The sequence below is a fragment of the Terrapene carolina genome, unplaced genomic scaffold, assembly GCF_002925995.2.
Source record: "Terrapene carolina triunguis isolate 2854851 unplaced genomic scaffold, T_m_triunguis-2.0 Scaffold189, whole genome shotgun sequence".
Classification (NCBI taxonomy): Eukaryota; Metazoa; Chordata; order Testudines; family Emydidae; genus Terrapene; species Terrapene triunguis.
In genome coordinates this window covers 15,941,696-15,968,603 of record NW_020664540.1, presented here as the reverse complement: position 1 = coordinate 15,968,603, position 26,908 = coordinate 15,941,696, and the positions used below count along the sequence as shown (strand labels likewise).

The window sequence follows — 26,908 nt, the reverse complement described above, 5'->3', positions numbered from 1 at the left end:
GACACTTGTATTTTTATGTCTGATTTTGTAAGCAAGTAGTTTAAGTGAGGTGAAACTTGAGGTACACAGACAAATCACACTCTTGAAAGGGGTATGGTAGTCTAGAAAGGTTGAGAACCACTGCTCTAAGGGATGTCTCTGTCCAAACCGTGTGCTCTTCCACAATTGTTGGCTTTCCCCTAGTTCTTAGTTTAAAAAGTCCTCTATGACCTTTTTAATTCTGCATGCCAGCAATCTGGTTCCGCTTTGGTTTAGGTCCTTCCTGTATAGGCTCCTCCTTTCCCAAAAGGTTCCCCAGTTTCTGATAAACCGAAATCCCTCTTCCCAACACCGTCATCTCATTCACGCATTGAGCCTCTGCCTGTCTAACTGGCCCTGCGTGTGGGACTGGAAGCATTTCAGAGAATGCTACTAAATTTGGCCTCCAGAACCTGTCTCCTACCTTTCCCTATGTCCCTGGTACCTAACAAAACAAGGTCAAGCAGTTAGATACTTTAATGTTCCTGCTTGTTTCCAAGGTGTCTTTATTGGATCAGGTGCAAGAATGGTGTTAGTGCAGAAATGTCAAAATTACTACAGTTTAAAATATTTTTGCAGCTGCTCTTCAAAGAAGATTCTGCCTCACACAAATAATTTTGTCTATCATGTGATTCAGTGTCTGTCCAAATGCCTCTAACAGTTACATTTCAAAGATATTTCTAATTCTGTACAGACACTATGGCATAAAATACTTCAGTGAGGAAACGTTTTATGTCACACTCTTTAGCAGCCAAGCTCAAATCTTTCTGTGTATGCCAAAGGAAGCCTTTGATGGCCAGTACTTTTTTCCCCTCACTGGTATTTCACTGGATTTCATCAAACACAGCAGTATAGCCAAGACAAGGTGCAGGCTACTCTGTGCTGGTTTCAAAGGAGACTAAGCAAATATTTAAGGCACATACTTACGTTTAAACTGTCAAATCAAGTGTAGAATAAATCATACAAAACTGCTCAAGAAAGAGGTCTTCTGTACCTGTGTGTCAGAAGTAGATCCTGACTTAAAAAAGACTAGCACAAGGTTAAAAAACAAAATTCTCGGAAGAGGCACACAATTTTGAATACGTACTTAATGTTTAAGTATATCCAGTTTGAGTATCTGTTTTAATTGCATCCCCACTTCTAGTTTTCGATCTTGCAGGTTAACTCAAACACACAGTATATTATGAATCCTTCATTCTTCTAAGAAACTAACACTGACATTTTTTTCCTGTAAAATTTATTTACAAAATTTCAGTCTTTTGCATTGACATTTAAATATGAATAATCTAACACACAATAAAATAAATCCATAACCATATGAAACAATCTAAAATTAGTTCTGCAATATGTTGGAACAGAATATTTGACTTCTTCATGCAGTCGTTCAGAAATTCAGAGATCTTGAAGTTTGCTGAAAATATTAAAAACAATATTTAATTTTTATAACATGCATCATTGTTTCTTGAAACTAATTCACTTACTACCATTATGCTCTTTCATACCTGAAAGGTTTAATAAAGTCTCAAATATTTGAACAGATTTACTGCCTTTTAGTGGGGTATTTTCTATCTTCTGGTCAAAGCTGTCTGAACACGTCTATTATAGACTCCCTTATTTTTAAGGGTTTATACCAGCCATTTAAAAAAAAAAAATCTAGACAGACTTATTAACTGAATCACAGAGCTCTATCTAATACAAGAAATATTTTTCACATTTCTCCTAAGCTTCTATTGTAATTGATTCAAAATGAAGCAGATCTCATCACAACAGTAAACCTACTATACAAAGCTTTCTCTTTCCAGTACATTCTGACTGGCCTTTTTTCCAATCACTGTCTGGACCAGATGAAGTTTACAGGTGTAAAATACTGGAAATCTAAAACTAACCCACAACCACTTGTTGACTAGATCGAGGCACAATACAGCACCACCTCCAATGAGATTGCCAGATGTCCGTTTTTTTACCAGAAAATCCACTCGAAAGGGGACGTGTAGTGTCTTGATTGGACACCAAAAGTCCAGTTACCGGGGGGAGGGGAAAGAGAGAGAGGAGCACCCGGTCATCAACCTGCGCCAGCCCCTGCTCAACCAGGGTTGACTCCTACCTGCATCTCGTGGGCAGGCAGGCTCCCTGTCAGGGGCTGCAACTCTCTGCCAGCGCAGGAGCAGAGAGAGCCCAGCTGTGGGGGGGGGGGGGGTGGTGGAGGTGGAGGGAGGAGGATTGGGGGAGGAGGGGGGGGGGGGGCAGGGGGTTGGGCATGGGAGAAGAGGCAGGACAGGGGGAGGTTCTGGCACTCCTGCGGTAGTGTCTGGTTTTCAGAAATTAGAAAGTTGGCAACCCTAACCTCCATAAGTTAATTACTTACTTTCAGCATCACCATTGGGCTTGAGGTACTGAAAAGTATAAGGTACTTTTTTTGTGTGTTAAACTTACTGATTTTACTATTTTATCACCTAAATTTTTACTATAATTTGTAAATTTATGGTTTGTTTTGTAGGGATTCAGGACCCTGAATACACACATACACCTCTAAATATAACGCGACCCGATATAACACAAATTTGGATATAAAGCAGTGCTCCAGGGGACCGGGGCTGCGCTCTTTGGTGGATCAAAGCAAGTTCGATATAACGCGGTTTCACCTATAACGCGGTAAGATTTTTTGGCTCCCGAGGACAGCGTTATATCGAGGTAGAGTGTATTTATGTATAAAGTATAAGTCAAAAATTATGTGTTAGTTATTGGAACATTTGATTTGCGTCCAGCTACTGTTAAGATATTGTTGCATTTAAAAAATAAATAAGCAAATACAAATTCATGTTAGTGGGAAATGGCCTGTTCCTGCCCTGAGGTTTGTGTACTTCACTCCCATTAGCTTCAATGGGAGCTGCATGTTTGTTTCTGAAGGCAAAATCTGACCGTCACTTCACTGTCCCCAAGAATGCTATGTATGGGTACAAGTAGATCCCTGTGGGGTAACCAGAGATTATGTTCTTTTGTCTAGATCATTAAATATTCCTGTTCATTCTGAGAAGAAAGCAAGCAGAAAGTGGTTATGTTAATCATTTGTTAATAACATCAGGTCCTGAAGCTATTTACCTGTCTTCTACTGTTTTGTTGGAGGGATAGAACACTTTGAATGAAAATCCACTTCTTGGAAAAGAACCCTATAATGAAAAATACACCAAACTTGTGTCAGCATTTGTAGTGTTATTGTGCAAAGAACAAAGTGTAACTGCTTTCTTTTTGTCTGTTAACCATACAATAGTTTCCCTGCTATATTTGGCCTACTAAGAATACTTAAAATAATTTCATTGAATAAATTCAATTTTAAAGATATCATACAATTCTCTGCTTCTTGGCGATGTAGTGTCCTTATTTTGGTAAAGCATAAAGAAAATCTTACAGGATTTATGCAAAGGCAGTCAGTATTAGTAACGGTGAAAGGATCATATTTATCTGCAGTGACGATCAGATCTGGCACAGGGTACACTCTCAAGGTGTAATCATATGCCCAAAATACAGGGCTGACATAAAGTGGAAGTGGAGTCAGATGTCCTTGTGATAATATAGTCTTTACAAACTGCAAGACAAAAAGAAAAGAAAATCAAAATGAAATGTGCAATCAACCAAAATTCATGTTTGCCATAATTAGTTACCAATTCTCCATCTTAAAAGCAACTCAGAGATGCTTATAGTTTTCATGTATTTCTCCTCTCTTGTTTATTAATCAGTGACACTTGCAGAAAGGCACATGTGTTTGTGAAAAGAGCATCTATTTCTGCTTATGTCTCACTAGAAATCCTAATCCTTCTGCACCACAACTCCATAACAACTAAGTGTGAGGTCTCAGTTACAATCTCAAGTAATGAATAGTAAGATTAATAGACACATATATATAGTCAAATCAGAATTATTCCATGGATATACTGTGTTTGAAGAACCACCAACCACTATTAATGGAAGCATTACATACATGTGACTCTATGGTTCCACTGATATTAATGAAGACCTGAATATGCCATAAAGTCAATATGATGGCAAGGTTTTCCCCGCCCATTAAATTGCTTTAATGACGCAGACTGAAAAGGAGGAGGGCACTATGGGTACAACGCAATGCAGCTCTCAGAGGGAAAATGCTGTGGAGTCATGCAGAAAGCATCCTTGCTGACACATACAATAGGAGGGAGAAAGGTGTTTTTGTCATTAATATAGAAAGTAAAGATTTGTGGCATGCGTGCACACACAAAATGAAGATTTGTAAATTTTGTTTTTGACTGGGTTGCTCTTGACACAAAAAGGCTCCACTGTTGTGTGATCCGGTAAGGGAAGGAAACCTCAGAGACAAATACGTGCCAAGTTGTGCAAGCCTTGGGTACCCACAAACAAAACTATATAAACTCAGCCACCATTCTGACCCCTGGAATATCAAGGCACAACAGGATATATTGTGCTAAACCTTTCATTAAGAAGTCAGAATTTCTTGGCACAATGGCTATTACTGGCAACATACACACCCAGAACACTAGCTGCTAGAAAGTTCCAAACTTGTGCACATAGGTGCCTGGACCCCAGCAATGGGATCCAGAGAGACAAGGACTCAAAGAACTCTGAATGCTGCCAGTTTTATGTTAGATCTTCAGTTATTTTACTATAGAACTTGCTTCTGAAGTAGTAACGTACACACTGAACTCTTTTTACAATACTGTCCTCAGTCATCAAACATTCTGACTATTATGAGGTTTTGTTATACTGAGGTAAGTGATACGGAACTAAAAGGTACATAAATTTTGTATAAAACACTGTAAATCAAGGAGATCTTAACAAGAAATGTTGGGCATTGTAACCAATGATTATTTTTAGTATTCATATATCATGTGATGTGATAATTAATCAGTATGTTATATGATGCGGGCAGGGGACTGGACTCGATGACCTCTCGAGGTCCCTTCCAGTCCTAGAATCTATGAATCTATATGAATCTGATATATATTCATTGTATGTTAATTAGAGTTGATTTGTAGGATGATAAAAGTATAAGATTAATCAGTATTTAGAGGAACCAAGTATTAGACATGAGTAAGACAAGCTGAAATGCAAGACCTGTAGGCCGAAGCCTGCAAGACTTTAGCTTAGCTATTTTAGGCTTTGGAGACAAGAAATTATTGCGCAAGACAATGACTGAGAAATAACTCAAGAGATGATGGGAAAGAGGGATTAATCAGTAACATTGCGAAAGTACAGCTGGGAAGATTAAAATTAAATAATAAAATGCTGAAACAACAAATATTGCTTCTTAACACGTGCCCTAACCGCAAAGGTGGTAGGTCAATGTTGACAAGAACCTACCCAGCCTATAGAATTTGGGGGCCCTTGTGTTTCCAGGGGACACAAAATCAATAAGAAAGAGAGGGTTGACACTTTTATGGACATACGCAGAATGTGGGTATAGATCAGTGGTTCTCAAACTTTTGTACTAGTGACCCCTTTCACATATCAAGCCTCTAAGTGCGACCCCCCCTTATAAATTAAAAACACCTTTTTATGTATTTAACACCACTGTAAATGCTGAATGCAAAGCAGGGTTTGGGCTGCAGGCTGACAGCTCATGACCCCCCATATAATAACCTCAACCCCCTGAGGGGTCCCGACCCCCAGTTTGAGAACCCCTGGTGTAGACAGACTCTCAGTATAAAAGGGGTGCCCAGAGCAGGAAAATTGGGCTTCCTATGGGAAACTCCAGCAGGAATCATTCTTGTATTGATAGTCCAATCCATGAGAGGGCCATCAGACTCTAATACCATCTAGGAGGATGCGAGTATGTCTGTAGGTATAATTAGTTCATTATACGCGTCCATAGGAACTGTATATGTTGTGACGTTTACAACTTTGTTGGTAACTTTAATAAAACTACTAAAAGATAGATGCTCTTGTTATTTGCCTATGGTTTCATGTGTTCCTATGAACTCTAATTCTAGAACTAACAGAGGTGACTCTGTGGAATTTGAGACTGTAGCCGCAGAGCTGAACCCACTGAGGGATAATTAACATTGAACAGAATAAAAGGCTACAGCATACTCTTAACTTACATGGTTAGGAATATCCAAGTTGGTGCTTGGAAAGCGCACGCAATTTCTGCACATTTTATTTACTAAATCTTCACGAAAGATGATGATTTCTTGTGTGCAGTATTGAACCCTGAATAGAAAATACTGAATGAAATTAATTTTCCTGGCATTGGAATGAAGTAATACATGTTAAGAAAGCCTGGAAAAATATTTCAATGTCAATCTCTTCCCTATTGTTTATACCTACAAAATTTAAAGATAAATTGCAATTAAAACCACTTTCTCCAAATCCTGACATCACATCTCCCTTCCTTTCAAATATAGAAAAGTAAACACATTGGATCTGAGCTGTCTTTGTTTATATCTCTGCTACTGAATTTTTAGGTGAGGGAAGAATACAAGATAATTGCACACTATGTATAGATACTAATTTTAAAGGATACATAGACTTCTTTATTCCTCAATAAATAACAAGTAGAAAAGGTTTCAAGGTAAAATGTACCTTTTACTGCTAATGTTTAAAACTAATTTCCCTCTAATATATTTATTGTAGCTATCACACATTTTAAGAATGTTACTTCTACACACAAACTGGTCACTCACTAAAACAATATGAAAAATAGCAATAAGTGTTTGGCATTCTCTAGTTACTATAAAAGACACACATTTACCTGCAAGGATTTGTAGTGAAAACTGAAAATGGCACCTGCTGTCTGAATTCACTAGTGATGTTTTCGGCTAGTGGTGGCCTACAACAAAGAGTAACATTGCAGAAGATTTGTATGCTCTTTAGCAATATTGTACTAGAAAGTTCTTAAAATTAGAAAAACCATGTAGCAAACTTGCCTTGGCAAAATTGGACCAGGACCAGGATCTTCAGGACCAGGAACAAACACAAATCGACTGCTATAAACAATTTAATGCATAACTTATGTTTAATATAGTCATAATTGCAATTATCTAAATTTAAGCTACATATTATGAATCAAACTACACAGATGCTTAAGTAATGTTACTCTATGGGTACCCACTTTGGGGACCAGCTCCAGTAAATTGAGTGCTGTTATTACAAATTCAGAGCATCAGAAGATGGAGAGGATGAGCTTGGCTATCCCTGCCTTTCCCTCCATACCCTCAAATCCATGTAGTAGTAGTATTTATTTGTATGACCATAGTCACAGACCAGGGCCCCATTGTGTTAGGTGCTGTACAAACACAAAACAAAACGAATCCGTGCTCAAAGAGCTTACGTTGAAGTATAAGACGAGACAACAGATGAACAAACAGACAAGTGAGCACAAGGAAACAACAAGAATATGGGTCAGCATGATTGGCAATGGTGTCAGCAAAGCAATGGCCTAACCACTGTCAAGTTTTTTGTAGGCATCACAGCAAAGGTGAGTTTTAAAGAGGGTTTTGTGGGGAGCGTCAGCCCCACAGCCATGGAAGGAGGCTTTGAAAGACCAGAGAAACAGGAACAACCAAGTGTACGGAGATCATTTACAGGAGCTCACCTTCTACTACATTGCTCCTAAAATAATGGCTGTGGAAAGCTGTTTGGGGGAGAGGAGGAAAGGAAGTGGGTCTGTATCAAGCCAATATTTCTGATGAAGCTTTCTGGGGCTTGCACAGCTTGAAGGCCTGCAGTTGCTTCCAGCAGTGTAAGATCTTACATTTGAATTTATAAAATCCAACTTAGGCCCTGATCGTGCAGCAAGCTTTGCATGGGCAGACCCCCCCCCCACTGGGCACCAGGCAGGCACAGAAGTTCACCTGAATATCACTCTGGCAAGATCAGGGGCTATAACTAGTATACATGAAAACAGTTCCAGAGCTGGAGAATTGGTCTAACCTTTGTTCAACAAACTAGCTCACATTACAGAGCTATCACAGGCTGGATCCAAACCTTACACACCTCCCAAAATAAAAATTTTATTAAGATGATGTTAAAAAAAATAGTGAACAGAGTTTGAGCATAGAAGTTTCTGGTTATCAGGGAATAACATACAGATTATCGAGAGTGCAAAGTTTGGTTTAAGATAAGGTGGCATGAGGAATACATAATCTGCAATATCCCCGATTAGGGGTAAAAGGTTGATGGATCAAAGTACAGACATTGAGATATGAGAGTATGAAGTTCATAAAGTGGCTATGTTTGGGTGTGGTTAATAATGAGTGGATATGATGATGAGGATGGATTGACCCTCATTTGGTGAGATTTAATGTTCAGGGAGTTTATGGTTCCAGTTCATATGATCCAACGGAGAAGGTCACTTAGTCCCTTTCTTGTAGTGAGAGAACGATGTCATTCTGGCTCACAGCTCCTGGTACTGTCGGTGGCCGGTGATGTGCTCGATGTAGATGTCCCTGGACCATCGGATGTAATATGACCTTGGTTCAACACTGTGGCATGATACTGTGAACAGCTACACAATCATAGCTGACCCATAGTAATTATGGAAGTATTTAAAAGTCATTAGCACAACTATTCTGTTAACTTTTTCACATAATAAACATAACATTACCATTATGTAGCATTTTGATACATACCTTTTATGAATGCTGGGGTATTCACATATTATGTCAGCAAGAGCCTTGAGGGAATCTGAAGTCAGAAAAAATGCATTTAAGGATTTCTTATGACACTATCTGTCTAGAAATGTTTTAATAGGTCTAAAATACGGTCTCTCCTAAAACATTAAAAATGTAATACAAGTGAAAAAGTATATATTTTAATCAATATTTGTTGCCCATTTAATGTACAATAAATATCCGACTACAAAGACTTTCATACCTTTTAGGGATTGAATTTGATTTTTTCCATATGGTGCAGATGAAAAATTTCCACAAAAGAAAAAGCAAGTTGGAGGCACAGAGGAGTAACCTGGGAAAGATACATGGACATTACACTCAGTATTACTTTGTACTTTAGTATTCTTCACTGATGAACAGTTCACCCTCCAGTCTGTTTCATTAGGATCAGAAGCTGGGGCAGTGCTTCCAGCTTTATCACTGTTAACGTGGCCAAGCAATTATTTTAAAGCAGGAATTTAGGAGACAGCTTGCTTGCTTATTTATTTATAACTATTTAGAGGGGAACGGGATTGAGATGCACCATCTCATTTACAGGGAATCCTCTGTTATCTGCAGCAACAACAACACAGGGTCTGCTCCAGCTCCAGACTTCAGTAGGAGCAGATTAGGCCAATAGTTAGTATTTCCACACAAAAGCAATCAAATCACACAGATTTATTCAAAATAAATACACTAATTTTAAAAATGCCTACTTTCCCTTTACAATAGTAAAAAGGACAGATACCCTTACAGTATCTGTAAGATGTGTGTATATATGTTCCAAAGTTTGAGTGTGCAAACACACGCCTCTCTCTCTCTCTCCACTAAAAGGTAATTCCAACATACTACAGTGTACTTATTCTTTCTTTAGATTGTTAATTAGAGGTACCTCTCTAAACAGTCTAAGTCTCTCTGACAAATATTTTAAATTCAACAAATCACAAAAAGAAACAGCAACCTGATAACACAAAATACTAGTAAGTAATCCAACAAATTAAAATAACCAAAATAAACCAAATTACCAATAAAAATTAACAAGAACAAGTACTGAGGCTTTCCTATATATCTCTGATTTACATCCCAATTTTTTAAATTATTCTATTCCAGGCTCAAGTTTTGTTCCACTGGCTTAAAATTCAATTGATAAATGAAGCATCTAACAAAAGGTTTTATGTCAAGAAAAATTTAACTCCTAACCAATGTCTCTATTCTGACATTTCTCCCAAATATTACTGTATGTTTTTAAAAAGTATGCCATATTTATCTATAAATAAAACTCTTATTTGACCTAATTTTTGAAATAGTAAATCTATAACATGCATCCTAAGAAGTAGGATACTTAACTGATCAAGATCCCTTTATTACTTTATCATATGCAGTCTTACACCAGTTTAATTATTTTGACAAATGTTGACAAGAAGTGACTTTATTGGTTTCCATAATGTCTGATACTAGGATAGAGTTTGATAATTTGTCTCCAATTTTCAATAAATTAACAGTAATTTCCCACCTATGATTTTGTTTTTTCCACCTCCCAACATTTGCATTCTATCCAAGGCAGAGAATACATTTTGTTCCAAAAGTATTTTGGAACACCAAGAGGCAACTCATGGATCACTCAGACATTTGCTATACAAGACCTGTCAACACTACTAATGTAATGATGTGTGTGGGGGGGGGGGGGGGGGGGGGGGGGAGAAGAAACAGTGCATATTTTAAGAATAAATCATAGCATGTTCTTACTGCTAAAACCAGCAAGGGCACAAGAGGCAGTATTAGATTCCATAAAGGAAAAGGTTTCTTTAAAAAAAAAGGCCAAGGAAGAAACAAGGCAAACATTCTTGTCACATCACATAACATGTCTACAACTCAAAACAATATTGTTACTAAAGGAAATATAGAGAACTCTCTGAGCTCACAACTTTTTGCAAAAACACAATGCAGATCAATTTTAAAAACTGTTAGAGAGGGGTCCAAATAAGAAAAATAATACAAGCCATGAATCAGAGCTGCAACCACTTAAAGAAAGATCGACTTTTCATCAGAACTGGGTATAGATTTGGCAGGGTTCTACACTCAATAAGATGTGCCCCACGTAACTCTCTCTCTAAATGTAAGGTTATCCAGTCATGTGTTCATGCTGACAGTGGCATGTGGCTAGTGACTATTATGCTGCTGCCCCAGCTTTTCTCAGCATCTGCTTAACAGTGACAGATTAGTTGTCATATCACAACTTGACGAAAAAACACCACAACTCCTTTTTTGGCAAAAGAACCTATTTAAAGTCATAAAGCCAAACCAAACTGCTGAAACATTCTTCAACATAAGGGTCAGCTAAAAAAGCAAACACTGCACCTACCTGAAAACATAGTGTGAAGCTTTTCTAACACTTCCACTTGGTCCAACCAAACATCAGAAACAAAAACAAACATGGCATCTTCATTTTCATCCTCCAGTTGTTTCAGTTTTGCAGAAGCTTTTACTGAAGTTGAAGAAGGCCCTCCAAAAAAGTTTATGTTCCCATAATATGCCCTACATAATTAAAAACAATATTTTGTCATTCTTCAGGTTTTTATTTATTTTAACATGTTTACTGCCGTAGTAATTAAGGGCCCCTCAAGAGTGGGACCCCACTGTGGTAGGCATTGTACAGAGTAGTAGATGGTCCCTGGCCTTAAGAGCTTACAATCTAAATATAGCAGGCAGACACAGGACAGGAAAGGGGTAGAACATACAAGCAGAGTGAACAATGTGGTAGCAGCAAACAGCATCTTGGTTCCACAATTTAATTAAATAAATTTATTTATTTTGGGTGAGTTTACCTTAGGAGGGGATCAGCTAAATAGAAAGAAATGGGAAGGGGAGAAGAGGATAATGGGCAGGTGTGGAGTGAAGATGAGGTGAAGAGACTGTGAAGGAGGAGTCAGGGGAATGGAAGGGTCGGAGCAAAGACCTAATCAGCACAGGGCAGAGAAAGTACCGTCAAACTGTAGAAAGTTCTTTGAATGTCCAGAGATCTAAAAGGTCTCTGCTTTGGCTTCTTCCACCCCTGCCAGCTTGAATCTCTAGCTGGCTCCTCTTGCAGTCCACATGGGGGCACCACCTGGATCCTGAGACCTAATGCCTGCCAGAGTAGGGGGGTTCTCCACTGCACAGTTCTGGATTCAGAAGGCTGCTGGGGGAAAGGGTGGCCCCAGCTGATTGCCATTTTACCCCTTACTTCCCCCTCCACTCCCTCCTACTGTGCAGCAGTCCCTGGTTTGGCTGCTTCTGCCTCTACTTGGTGGAGTTTCTGCCTGGAGTCTCTGGTTAACCCCTTCTTCTTCCCAAATCATTTTTGGCTTCTGGCTATGACCCATTTTCCCAATTAATATAAACTTTTATTATGAAAAATCTTTGCTAATTGAAAATTAGACAAGATGACATTCAGTATCTATATGGGGGGGAAATCAAGGGGTGAAGACAGAAAAGGCAGTCATCCAGACATTAAGCTTGGGCTTTGACTTGCTAAACTTTAACACATTCTCATTGGTGTCTTGGTCCTGGGTTCTCTTTCACATTCATCCTCAGAGCAATCCTTGCATCCCATTTCCTCATTCCCATGCAGTAGTTTCCCAATCTCTATCTAGCAAGGGCTTATATCATTATCAATATTAATGCACAAAAGGCCCGATCCAAAGCCCCTTAACCACTGGGACTCTTTCCACTGACACAATGGGGTTTGGATCAGGCTTAAATGGACCAGCAAGATATAAAAGTCAATGCAACATTTTTAAGAAAGAAAGGAAAGCACACCGTTGATGTTCTACAAATAACAAACAATAGCAGTACTTTGAAAGGTATAACAAAATATGAGAAGTCAGAATGAAGTAATTAAAAGTCATTTTTATACCTAGTGGTAGCAGAAGGCTCAGTAGGTGGAAATCCAAAAGCATTCACATGGAATACTTGATCCTCATACCAGCCTAGGAAGTTTAATCCCCGCCCCACAGAAATACATTTTAGTAAATTGAACATATCTTTAACACTGTATTTTATACTAACATTGTTTCAATTTAATAAAAAGCAAAAGCTCAAAAATATGAAAATGACACTACTTCCACCCTTTCTTATTTATTTTCCATTTAGTTAATTATGAAATCTTTAAAACATTATATATTATCATAAAATAAGAAATTGTTGATATTATGCAGATTATATTATGCATGTTGAAATTATTTATATTTTATAAAGTAAAGTGCTACCAATAAGAAAAGTTGTCCACCTGAATTTATGCCAACATAGACACCAAAAGCCCCAATTCTTCACTTAGACACAGGTGCTCAAATTTACTACTGTGTGTAGTCCCATCACAGTGTTTGCAGAATTAGGGTCTTACTAACAAGATAAAGCATTTTGCAATCTGAAAATACTGTATTTGCCTCATTAAATTATTTTCTAGTCCCACACAGACGTTGCCACTATTTTCTTTCCCCAGTTTAATTCATTTTTTCTTCATGCACATCTTCTCCACACAAACTGAACATCCAGTCTTGAGAGGTGCTAAGCACTGTTGGGTCCCACTGATTTCACTGGAAAAAGAGTACTCAGAACCTCTCGGGGTTGAACCCCATAAGACAGCGATTGGCTGTGAAAGATCCAAGCTCAGGGGCAAGAATTTCAATCACCCTCTCAGGCTAGGTCTACACTACAGCGGGGGTCCGACCTAAGATACGCAACTTCAGCTACGTGAATACCGTAGCTGAAGTTGCGTATTTTAGGTCGGCTTACCTGGCGGTGAGGACGGGGGAAAGCCGACCGCTGCCGCGCTGCCGCCAACTCCGCTGCCGCCTCTTGCTGAGGTGGATTTCCGGAGTCGACGGCAGAGCGATCAGGGATCGATTTTACCGCGTCCTCACGAGACGCGGTAAGTCGATCCCCGATAGACCGATTGCTACCCGCCGGATCGGCGGGTAGTGAAGACATACCCTCAGTTCACAGACAAACCTCATTAGCATAAATACTGACTTAAATCATTTGCTTCTTTATCCACCTCAAGAGAGTATATTGTTACAATAATGGTCCGAAGAGAAAGGATAGTATTTTAAAAGTTAGCAAAAAAATTTTGTTTTACCTTCTGCCAAAACAAAGCATGACTCAGTATATAAGCCACTGTGGAACTGGTGCAAAGCTGTTAAGAACAATGTTCTTGTTAGATGGGGATACTGAAAGAAAATCTATTTTACAGGTGGTGTAGAGTAAGGCTGGTTGGGGCCAGTGAAATGCATTACATGCTGAATGAGAGTAAGGTGATCAACCTGGTAGTTGGCTGCATGGATAGCATGTGAACAGGAACATCTCCTAACTCCAGACAGGTTTCCAAGAGGCAGAATACAAACCCCACTGCAACAAGCCCAACCCTATTACAACAACCCCTTTTTATGTCTTTGAGCTGAGGCAAACTCAGTTATTATCATGGGAAAACGTGGAGGACTGCAGTTGTGTATGTGTACTTTTAAAATGTAATCGTTCGCCTTTTTAAAGTGTGAAATGATACAGTTTTACAGTAATTTTTCTGAAAACCTCTTAAATCCCTAAATTGCATAGAAAGGATATTGCTTTACTAAGGTCTAGCTGAACAACTCCTGTAGGATCTTCCAAGAAAAACTTCCCCTAAAAAGTAAAATTAAAAAAAATCAAAAGCATATCAAAACAATGTATACCTCTAGATCAATGGAGATTATGCTATCACACTCCAGAGAGAAGCAAAGAGTCCACACTATTGTCAGGGACCCTTTTGACCCCCAAATCAGAGCTGATAACAGGGTAAAAGCATCTCATTTCCCCATCTTCAGCAAGTGCTGCATGTGGCTGCATACTGGGGAAGACATTATGGGAAAATGGGTTAACCCTTTTTCCTATATTTGTTAGGCACCTACTTATTCTTAGGCACTGGTTCAGAGAATTCATGACTCCAATGGCAATCACCCTTTGCTAGAATGTTGGCCAAAGGAGATCTCACACAAACTCCCAAACCATTCTCACAAAACGGATTACTCAGGCACCAACAGAACCTGTTGCTGGCTTCTTCATAACAAAAACAAAGATTTTCATTGTGCTAGTCCATGCCAAACAAACCAATTTCCAAAACCAACCCTCAACCTAACCACCTCTGATTTTAGCCAACAACTTACATCAGTGATGGAACCAGATTATCATTAGGCACACTGCATAATTTTGGCTTCAATCTTGATTTTTAACAAGTTTCAGGACATATAAAGGGAAAGCATTTGATACATCATGTCAGATGTTTAAATTTAGAGACTGTTGTTTTACCTTTCCTAGATACTTGAAACATACCATATTGCAAAAAATGCTTCTAGTTTATGAATCTAGCAATGACTTAAGCAAATGTTTTTATTTCAAACATTGCAACCTTAGAGAATTAAAAACAATCATCTGATAAAGGATGAAATTGTAAAATATTTTATCTGCAGAAGTTGTTTTGATTTTTATATCCTTCTTTATCGCAAGAGGTATAAAAAATGCACTGGCAAGTTCAGACATAACATTTCAAGATTTCAGTGGTTGAAGTTGGAACTCTCTAGAAACTGTCTGACTAACAGTCCAGATTTACAGGAAGTTGAAGTGCTACAGAATTCTGTCCTTTGAAGAGAAAAATGCAGTTACCCTTATGAGTAAGTTATTGACTGTTCCTAAGAAAGCGTTCCGTATAAAAGACTTTTCCTGCATCATTTAAGTCAATGGGGGTTTTGCCATTGACTTAAATAGAAGCAGGATCAGGCCATAATTGAGATATTTAAGCCATATAATTTTTTAAAATATTGTATTGCTGAAAGCATGACAACTAAAAGACTCCACAATAAAATGTATCCTACCTCTTTTAGCTGTGTTATCATCCCAAGAACAATCACTTCCCCAACTTTAGCTGTATTGCCCAACAGAGTTTCTATTGTTTTAAGCTGGAATCAAAGAGTGAAGTAGGTGAGATTTAAATTACACCTTCTATAAGTCTGTTCTTAAGTAAGCAAGTTAAGTACTGCACAGTACATGCTATAGTTTATATAAATAAATTAGTTATAATATGATTCAGTTTCACTGGTAACTTGAGGATACATGTGTGTGTCATATGCACCAGTGTTTAGGGAGAAAAAGTTGTTAATAATGGCTACTATCTTAAAATTGTTCAGTGGGTGAAGCAAAAATGGCAAAAATATGAGAAGTTTAATTTACAAATGGATTAAAATTAAACATACGGGGCCAAATTTCTGCCCTGGAATAAATTTTGTCAATGATAGCAACATACATTTATCAGCAGAACAGAATTTGAATCACTGAGCTGGCCCACAAGTCATTTGGTAACACCAGTCGCTTTTAGTTGAGTCATGGTTAGAAGGACTCAAGACAACACCTGATTCTCCAGAGTTCTGGAAATGTGACACAGCTGATACCAAAAGTCCTGTGCAAGGAAGGTGCAGTCTATATCACTACCGAGAAACCGTATTTTGTTGGGCCACAGATTGGCATTATACTCTAATCAGAAGAAGCAACCTTCTTAGCGTCAGCATACACATTATGCATGCTCCTGGTGACGGGGGAGACGTAGCAGTCAAGAAAGTAATATACTAGTATAGAATTAAGAGGGATTTATTCCAACTCAATTTAGATCTATTTATTTTGCTCTTTCAAAGCCCTTGCAGCGCTTTTGATATGGAGAAAAAGGAAGGGTCAGGACAGTGGATAACTGAAAGGCTACAATTTGGTACCTGAAGCTCCCAACCCACAGCACAAATAAAGACACAGAAAAAGAGAGCGAGCTTATTGGTAGTAGGCTGATGACTTTATTAGCTCTAAATTTGTGAATTTAGTGCTTATGAAAGTGAGGGATGGGGAAAATATCTCAAGCTTAATGGAAGCAGTGTGGGAAGGTTCTCTGCCAATGCACCTCAGCCAGACCTCTCTTCCAGTTAAAAGTTGTTTTTGAGCAGCCTGCTAGTCATGTTGAATTGAGCCAGATACAAAGATTTTGTGATGTAGAAAGAGACTAAGACAATAGAAAATATCTCATGTTCACTGGGTACAAAAGTCAGGATTAACACTTGGGTATCAAGTGGGGAAATATTAATGAATTAAACCACACTGAGCATACACTTCTCCCCCACCCCAAGAAAATACTAATATTTTTACCTGGAATTTACTCCTGCTGTCATCAGGATGAGCACCAATCGCTGAAGGAGTAAACAACTCATGTCTATGAGTCCTCTAGAAAAACCGAGATTAATGTGATCTGGTTAAAAATGATCACCACCACCCAAAAAAAAGGAAAAGTCGACTCACTACATACACACTATATGAAATGCTATTTTTAAATTCTCTTATTCAGTTTCAGCCAACATCTTGTGATTTGGAAACCACAATATTTTTTAACAAGAATTTACTTCCAAATAATAAAGCATAAATAATACCTGCAATAAAACAGAAGTTTGAGAGGTAACTTTTTAAAGACATGCAAGATGTCTTGTTATATATTATTTATAACAACATTAGTACCTTGGCAGGGAAGAGGTCCCAGTGATGGACCCATTGTACGAAATGCTGTATACAAACATATAGTAAAGAGGCAGTCCCAGCCCTAAAGAGCTTACAATCTAAAAAGTTAAGCTCCTGCATTAATCTTTGAATGATGGGGCCTACGTTTACCAGGCAATGCTTTAAAAGTGAATGGCAAAGAGAATGAAGAAAAGTTTTCAGCTTTACAATGGTATTTGTTTCTTTTAATGGCTTTTATGCACCCACTAACATGGCACTTGAACACCTGACCCAAAAATAAATGCAACAACAAATAAAACTGAATTCCAATCGGCAACTCAAACTGCTCTAACCCCAGACCATCCCAGCATAGTGCAAGCAATAACCCAACAAGGTCCACAGGCTAATAAATCCCTGACCAAAACAAAATGTGATTGGCACCTCTAGTTTAAGATTAAAAAATCCCAGCCTTCTGGAGAACCAAAAAAGTGAGTTACATAACCAAAGCCCCCTCTGCTGAAAATGCCCTGCCTCCAGCAATCAGGAATGCACATCTAAAGGTCTCAGAAGAAGTGCCTCAGTTTATCACAGATACCATGATATTGCATAGGAAAAGAGGAGGCATCTATGGTAGTCAGATTCCACATGATCTGGAACTTCACAGATCAGAACCTACACCTTGAATTGCACTTAGTACACTTCATGGAACCCAGGGATCATGTATTCAGATCAACAAATTCTACTAATCAGATAGATGGCTGTATCTGCACCAAATAAAGCTTCCAAGTGGTCTTCTAAAGGGTATCTCCCAATAGAGCGCATAGCACAAATCTAACCAGGCTATGACAAACGTATGGATGGCTGTGAGGAGATTCTCCATCCAAAGGAAGAAAGCCAGAGCCATTTTGTAAATTAAAAGATGACTAAATAAAATATCTTAGCAAACAAGAATGCCTCAAATATTAAAGAAAGTATAGGGTTTTTCGTCTTTTAACCTGCCAGAGTCCCAGCCCACACTATACTAATGACATTACACTCAGTGAAACATGGAGCCAGCCTACGTGAGAATTAAAAAGTCACACACATTCCTCCCTCACAAAAATACATTTCAATTTTTAATGGTTTCTATTAAAAAAAGTCAGAGAAAAGTTTGGTGCATGCTACTAGTTTGCAAAGTTTTTATTGTACCCATAAGGTACATGGGCTTTTCTATTAACAGTCTTACCTTCCAAACCTGCGCAATATAAATTTATTAAGGAACAAATTCCATCTCCACCTCCCACCCTAAACCCCCCCCCCCCCCCATCTCCAAACTCTAGCAGTTTCCATTATGCATGTGATGTTGCCAGTGCAGCACTGCCTGCAACATCACTTGAAGCAGTAGCTTGTAGTCCACAGTTTCAGTGGACCTTAAATTTTAAGGCTAAGATAGAATCTGTTTGGTGCATTCAGCATACAGTTCAAAAGTTGGTATGTGATTCTTAATGTTAGTCACAGATCACCTTTCAAACACAGTAACAGATACCAAAACACATCAGAATCCATAATGCCATATAATTTCATAGGATAGTCAATTTAACCTGTAACATCCTGATTTTATAAGTTTACAACGGTGGCTCATACTAGCTGCTCCACTATAAATGCCTTACTATACATATATGTCTCTCTCAGAACATGAGATGATAGCATTAAACAAATCAAAACCTTTCTTTCACTCACCTGCTGCAAGATGGTGTAGCGTTCACGAAACAACTCTGCTTTATCCCTGGCAGTTCCAAATAAATTTGGTGCAGGATGGTTGGTCATTGATAGACTGGAAGAAAGTTAGTCATGATTTATTTATTTGTTTATTTTTTTTAAAACAAAGACCCAATGATATTTTAATCTAAATCTCTATATAAGTAGGAAGCTACAAAGTCTTCAATGCTATTGCATATTTTATTTGGTCAGAGAGGGAGTTTTCTGCTAGGAATCCCATTTATTTATATATACTGAAGATTGCACTCATTTTCTCCCCTTTAACACTAGCACTTCTTTGTCACATCTTTCCAGCTGAGCAGCACTGGACACAACTCTGTTTCTTAAATGAATAAAGATATTATCCTTGTTCTGGCTTAGCAGCACATCTTCACAGAACTCCCAGCTCCTGCCAACCTTGGAAGCTACAGAGTGGGATTCAGAATTAAAAATCTACAGCAACCATGCAGGATGCTTTCAGCAGAATCATGAACAAAAGTTAAGAAAGGATTCTACTCTAAAGGAAAATAGGTGTAAATTCCTTCACACATATCAGTTAGCTATGAATAGATTTCTGTGTGCTACAACATAAGCAACTTGTCTATAGAGTTTACTACAAAATCAGACAAATAGGAAAAAACCACACACACTTTGTGAGGCATGAAAGCCATCTCATCGAAGGGGATGGATTAAGTGCTATATGGACTTCTTCTGTCCCTCATCAAATAGCATATAACAAAATGTTCAAACCAAAAAACTGATGGACAAATAGATACAACTTAGGGCCAATATCATCACCAGCAGTACTGCATATATTGTACCAATCATCACAGAACAAAGATTACCTATTTTGACTCCATGCTACTGAAAGAGAAAGACTTGACCCATGGCCCAGTTGTAAATATATTTACCTGCCATTATTTACCATGACCTTTAAAACAGAGTAACCTAATGAGTTCAACTAACTTTGTATAGAAGTAAACCCTATTTAACAAAAAACAAAAAAAAAACAACTCTCTGAAAAAGAGTTTGTTATAATCAGTTTTCTAAAGGCAGCGTGTCCACAACATATTCACTCTTGAATCACATATCATCCATCTTGAGACCGGCACACAATCCAAGAGTGAAAGTTTGTAGATGGCAATTTTAACTATACAATAATAAAGGCTTTGATACATGGACAATTAGTAATGTCAGAAAAATAGCAGCTGAGACTTAAGAAATGGAAAGACTTACGGTAGAAACTTCTTCCTTTCTGAATTATAAACATAACGTGGAACGTCAAAGGCCCCGATAATATTGAAAATGTGTTCTCTGAAACCACAATACATTTAAAGCTTTATTTGAGAAAAGAACTATTCCAAGGAAACAGCTAACTTCAGTGCTCCACAGAAACCTTGTTTTGAGTAAAAGAATGTTAACACATCCCTTTTGTTAACTCTTTCATTCTTTTCCTTTCCAGTCCCCTCCCCCGACCACTGACCATTGTATCTGCATCTTATTTACAGAAAATATTGTTTTTAAATTCTGAATGGAAATTAAAGAGAAAATAAATTGTGCGCTCCTTTTTCTCTCTGTCTTTAATTAACAAAAATTGCCAAAATTTTCAAACAGAATTTGTCAAGATTATTTATTAATATGCACTGGTACCTAGTTGAAATAAAATAGTTTTGGTACGGTCAAGATAATTTTTAAAAAGTGGCTACTACATATGCATGCTACTTTTCATACCATTTCATGGAAGGGTTGTATGCCACTGAATTTATTGTTGATTCCCTTCCAACAATTAATCTAAGTTTTTAATCCTTTTATTATAATTGTATCAGCTTCAGAGTTGATAAAAATTACAGCATTGACTTGTAATGTCAGGACGTATTGAATCTTACAGGCAGAAAACATCCATGATTGCCTAAGGGAGAAAATGCCTTTGTTATGGAACAACATGGCTCTCTGACGGATGCTTTGTCTTTGAGTTTATCACAACAGAATTCAAGAGATACAGGAAGGGAGACTCTTTGGTCCACAGAGCTCTATTGACTTCAGAGGTACTCTGCACCAGGATCTACCCACAAAGATTTCTCTTCAGGATTGAGACCTAAATATGTGAGAGCAAGTATGTGAAACAAACTGCTTATGTTGTTACAGTTCTAACAAACTGGCAAAAGAGAAAGTATTCCAAGTCAAATGGGGATATGCCCTCATATCTTGGAACTATGGAGTTGCACCACCTTATTGACTTTCTTAATCATTTATCTGCTTTAGTCAGTTTGTATTACAATCCCAATAAACACAATTTTAAATAAATCCTTTCATATTATCTATAGCTATGAGTGTGTATCACACAAACACACATAATACTCTCAACAGCCCCAACAATGGGTCACAGTTTTCAAAATTCAGTAACAGTCTAGTAAAAGCAAAACTGAGTAGAAAAGAGCATCATTAAATGTTTCAAGAACAAAAGATATCATAAGAAATGCAAAAAAATAATAATTTTGATGAGTAATAATGGAAAAGAGAAAGTTCAACTGAAAATGCACAAAAATAAAGTTCATTCTCAAAAATGTTTATTTCTATTTTTGTTGGTAGATATTCAATATATACTACGTATAACAAAAACCTATAGCATTTTAATTTCAGAATGTTAGAACCATATCACAATCCCTACAGATCTATACTTGGGAAGAAAATTTCCTAAGAAAGAATATTACTCAGTTTTAAATTAAATATCAGGAGACAAAAAACACAGAGCAATTACTGTGTTATTAGCATTGCAGAAAACATCTGACATTTATTCCCCAAGAAGAAATCAGTGAATGCACACTATATAGCCATAAATTTCAAATAAAAATAAATGTGTATCACCGTACATAGTTTCATCTAATGACTGGCTACATTCCTGGACTGCGGCTTCCACTGTGGCCCGTTCAATCATATTAGATGACACTGAAAAGAACATTTCATAAGATTAAAATTACAGCCTATGGAAAATGACAAGTATCAAATTAAATACACCTCTACCCCGATATAACGCTGTCCTCGGGAGCCAAAAAAATCTTACTGCGTTACAGGTGAAACCGCATTATATCGAACTTGCTTTGATCCACCGGAGCACGCAGCCCCCCCGGAGCGCTGCTTTATCGCGTTATATCGGGTCGCGTTATATCGGAGTAGAGGTGTATGTTTCAAATATTTTACAAAAATGGTTCAATATCCTCCTTCATAGTGTCTCTTAAATATTCTTTACAAATCATTATATTTTCAGTAAGTTACATATGGTACCCTAAATTTTCTATGGCAAATTTCTAAAGGCAGTTCATTAAATATATTTGCCAGAAAGCTACATCTCTACACAAATCTTCATACTGTTATCTGTAGTTAATTCACTCAGAATTTAGAACAAGATCATTATAGTTAGTCCCTGTCAGCCTGCCAGAATAGCCTACAGAAGTTTCATATACTGCAGGTTCATTGTTTCAGAAGCTTTTTATACAGGTTCACATAATCTGGGCATTCAACAAACTGTAATCTTCATTGTGTCCAACTGAGATATTTTTATATTTTTGAAGTTAAATTCTATCACTAGTGATAGTGCTGTCATTTTAAGAGTGGTACCTTCCTTGTAGGAAAAAGTGCATAGTTCTACTGGGTCCCAAAGAAAGCACAAAATTCCTAAAGGATTTTTCAGACAGCATTAATCCCTGAGGCTGCTTAAAGGTTTAAAAATTGTATTTTCAATTGCACAGACACATGTACGCACGCACATACACAGGCAGTACTTAAACATGAAGAAAATTTAAAATTTAGTTTTCAAAGCTTTAAAATTGATAAAGTTTTTGTTCTAAATCCAAGATGGAAGCCATGACCTGGAATTAAATAATTTCACTACTACTGGGACAGTCAGGAGAAGCAGGGCTGCCAGACTTCTGAAGTGGCAAAATTATATTGGTTTTTGATGAAGTGATAAACCTTAATATTTAGCAAAACAGGAAGTCAACAGTAAATATATGTAACATGCATCTATGTTCAAACAGCTTGACTAGAACAAACACCTTAGTGAGCTGTCAGTAGGTTTTTCTTTTTACAGATAACATAAAGGCAGGATTGGTTTAGAAAAAAAGGTTACTTACAAGGCTGTTTTTCAACAGCATCAATGATGTTTTCTATTACATCTTCAAGCTCTAACTCATTGACAGACTGAAGAGCTTCAATAAGGTATTTATTAGCTTCACTAATTGGAATGAAAAAATAAATTAGCCAAGATAAGAAATTAATATTCAATAAATAAATTATAAGCTTTATAGCCACTATTATAATATTGGCACGTGCACACACAACTGCTATAAGGCTTGTGGTTATTAGCGAGAAAGAGCATAGAAATAATTATCCTGATCCCATCTAAATCAAAGATGCTCTGAAATTAAAAAAGCTCCAAGAATAGAAAAATTAAGTATAAAGCAGCAGGCCTTGGTGATCTCAATAGATCCTAAAGGCAGGATGCTCACTGAACAATCCAATGTCCTACCCTACTATGTAGGCTTTTAAGGAGAAGGCAACACAAAGTCTGATCTATCCTAGAGACATCATCATCTTTGGGAAGACTTATTATCTTGACACAGTGGAAGTATGATGCTCTGAATACTATCCATGGAAACGTTAAAAATAAAAGGGAGAGAAGACAGACATATAAAAGGGAAGGGAATCAAGGAAGAAAGGAGAGAAAACACAGGGAAAAATATTCCTTCCACTTGGACCAGAAACTCAAATTATTATATTCAAAATACCACCGACTCGCTCCCACAGTTCTGGAGTTCCCACTCATCTGAAGGAAGTATTGAAAAGGAAGGATAGAAGCTCTCTTCTTACAAAAAAAAACCTGACAATCAGAGTAGTTCTAAGATGTGTATCTATAGACAGGGCTGTCAGATGCCTCACACTGCCAGTATAACTATTATTTTGCAATAGAAAGGGGGGGAATCAATATAAGAGCTATTTTAAAAAGCAATATATAATTCCACTTAAAGTACGATTTTTTCATCTGCAGTCCTTCCCTAAAACTCATACTAAAGGCCAGTATTTAAAGAAAAGCAATTCTGTGATTAATGTCATCTAACAGCTGATCAAAAATTACATTTTTGTCAACAGTATGAACTTCAAAATATTTCACAACATTTAACCCCTGGGTCCCAGGAGCTCTGAACTTAGAATCCTCAGAAATCTCAGTAATGAAATAACTGTAGGACACTGTCCAAAATAATTGTATTTAAAAAATGTTTTTAAAAAAATGTAATGCCCTGCATAACTGAATCCCCTGTCCAAGCCAAAAGAAAAAGAGAATCACTATTGTAATAAGTTCTCTAGACAAACAAATATGAGCAACAGAACCACATTATTGTAAATAATTGAGCACTGAAATGAGAATATTAGTGGTTGGGTGTAAGTCTCCTGTTAGGCTTTGTCTATAGTGGAACCTGAACGACAAAACTTTTGTTGTTCAGGGGTGGGGGGAAAAAACACACCCTGAACGACAAAAGTTTTGCAGACAAAAAACGCCCGTGTGAAAAGCACTTTGTCAGCGGGAGAGCTCTCCTGCCGACAAAGCTACCGCCGCTCATTGGAGGTGGAAGTTTTTTGACGGCGGGAGAACTCTCTCCTGCCGACAAACAGCGGCTACACTGCGCGCCTTTTAGCGGCACGGCTGTAGTGGCACAGCTGTGTCGCTAAAAGGTGCATAGGGTAGACATTCTTTCTAGACTAACCCTAGGCCTGCCCTCAGATCAGGCTACCAATGGTGTTGAGATGCATAGAATGCTCTACACAGCCATGTTAATTTCCATGAGGAACCTACTTGAAAATAAACTCATTTCCTTTGCAACCATAGGCCCTAATCCTGAAAAAAAATTAGGTACATGAATGACTTTATGCACTGTGAACCCCATGGGACTACTCATAGTGTGCAAACTAAGCATCTGCCTAAGTCTTTGTAGGGCCTAATTATTTGAGATTTAAACCATAGTTAATACATTTTATACTCATGTAAAGGGAGATCATAGGTCATAAATCTCACACACAAAGTTTATGATGAACACTAATCTGTAGCATGAACCTACTCCTATTCTCAAGGCTTTTATTCAGTAAGCCACAAGTGAGTACTCTATTATTTGTGTTTACAATACTTCTAAGTGCAAGAGAAATAAAAGCCTGCCAGCTGGGTTGCAGGAACAGAAGTGACACCAGATAGTATAAAGCTTATGCACCCCCAGCATGTCTGGTGAGTGATAGCTGGACTAGTGGTTCCATACTGAGGACTGTATTTAAAATGACAAAGGATTCCTTCAACCACTAGCAGGAAGAGTTTTACTTCTGTTCCAGTATAACACCAAGATTAAGGCCCAGATCCTCACAGGTACTTAGGCTCCTAACTTCCACTGATTTCAATGGAAGTCAGGAGCCTAAATACCTGTGCAGCTCTGGGCTGAAGCCCGTAAGATCTGTACCAAGTATTCTCATTATTGGGCAGAAGAGACATTACACGTTCAAGTGCCTGACTGCTGCGGTCTCTAGCCTGGAAGGACGTATTTTCCACCTCCCCAGATTTTTATATGGGCCCATTATCGTGGACTGGGAACACCACTGAGGAGTAAGTTTCTGAGTATCAGTGTCTCCCACTGGTGATGGAGGACGGTGGGTCACTCGCGGGCGGGCCAGGCTCTCCCCACTTGGGGCTACCAGGGTCGGGAGGAGGAACAGGATGGCCTTGGGACGGAGTCGCTGTTATCAGCCGCCCCCCAGGCACGGGAAGGGGGCGCTGCATGTCCCCGCCTCTCCCCCCTGGGGGGCTGCCACTCCCCACGCTCGCTCTGTGCCACCCCGAGCCGGGCCCGGCCGCGGGCGGAGAGCGGGCCCCGAGCCTCTAACGGGCCGGCTACTCACGCTCGGAGCAGCAAACCGTGCATCTTGAAGGCAGAGCCCACTTTGCTCCTCAGCTTCTCTGCAGCCATCTTGAACAGTTGGCGCCACCGGGCGACGGCCCCGCCTCTAGGGGCTAGGCCGGGCCTGTCCCTGCCAATGAGGCGGGGCGGCGGACGCAACAGTTCCCGTGGACGTCGGCAAGCGGGTGTCAAGCTTTGCTCTAAGTTCCCCTCAGCTGGGGCAGGCGCCGGGCATTGGTCAGCTCGGATGGGCAGGCCAGGGCAGTGCTTGTAGGGACCTGTATCCTCTGCCATCAGCATCGTTGTTACAATCGCCTCCGGTCCCAGTAGCAGCAGACCCAGGCCTTGGTCCTGTTCTGGGCGGGGGGGTCCATTCCTACACATCATCTCTGATATTGAGCCATGGGAAGGGGGAGCATTTTTTTTCTCCTCAAAACTCAAAAAAGCAGAATCAATATATTGACTTCATTGCAGTTTTAAGGCACATAATATTTATTAGAGCCAGTAACACATCTGAGAGGTTTTTACACTCCCCTGTAGGTTCTACACTATCTTTTTTGGTCATATAAGTGAAACATTTCAGCAGGTCTTTTCACAAGGATGATCTAAGAGTTGGAATTAAACTTATTTCTCTTTTTGGAGTTCATGGAGGGTAGGGTCCAAAAGTTACTCTGGCCTTCTAAATGTCACCGTCTGGAAACTGCAGGGTACCAAAAGAATTTGTCAACCTCTGGACAGTTCTGTGCCTGCCATTGTTTCAGTTTCCCTCCTTCATTTCCTCTTCTGTACCTGAAATTAAACATAATTTAAAAACTTCAAAAGTGTTTTCAGGCTGGTTTATGCAAGTAGGAACCTTCCTGTCCCTCTGTGGGTGTTAGTTAGTTTTAGGGTTTGCTCTGAGAGCACTGGGTCTGTATTTCCTTTCTTTTCATCTAGGCCCCAGTCTTTTGCTCTGTGCAGCAATGTAAGTAGCACCTGCAGAGAAGGGAACATGGATGAAAATAAATTCAACAGGACAAGCTGTGTCACTGGAATAGCATAATCAGTGCT

General features: G+C 38.6%; 1 protein-coding gene across 4 annotated transcripts; it reads right to left on the bottom strand.

Annotated features, from left to right (window-relative positions):
- Positions 1–25,970, bottom strand: POLE2 (DNA polymerase epsilon 2, accessory subunit). Of its 4 annotated transcripts, XM_026654248.2 has the most exons (19): positions 25,860–25,969; positions 23,057–23,157; positions 21,797–21,872; positions 20,163–20,240; positions 18,909–19,002; positions 16,848–16,922; positions 15,539–15,622; positions 14,256–14,312; positions 13,774–13,822; positions 12,553–12,625; positions 11,020–11,192; positions 8,881–8,970; positions 8,637–8,691; positions 6,933–6,992; positions 6,758–6,835; positions 6,108–6,216; positions 3,425–3,601; positions 3,118–3,185; positions 1–1,429 (listed from the first exon to the last, which is right to left on the bottom strand). In XM_026654248.2, exons 1-19 carry the CDS (start codon positions 25,925–25,927, stop codon positions 1,411–1,413), a joined length of 1,584 nt encoding a protein of 527 aa, XP_026510033.2. In that variant the 5' UTR covers positions 25,928–25,969; the 3' UTR covers positions 1–1,410. The 4 variants fall into 4 exon arrangements, 3 of the variants coding, with proteins under 3 accessions (XP_026510033.2, XP_026510032.2, XP_026510035.2); XR_003369916.2 differs by having other exon boundaries at positions 1,399–1,429; positions 3,118–3,601; positions 25,860–25,970; XM_026654247.2 differs by lacking the exon at positions 1–1,429 and having other exon boundaries at positions 2,651–3,601; positions 25,860–25,970.
- Between the last annotated feature and the right edge of the window lie 938 nt (positions 25,971–26,908).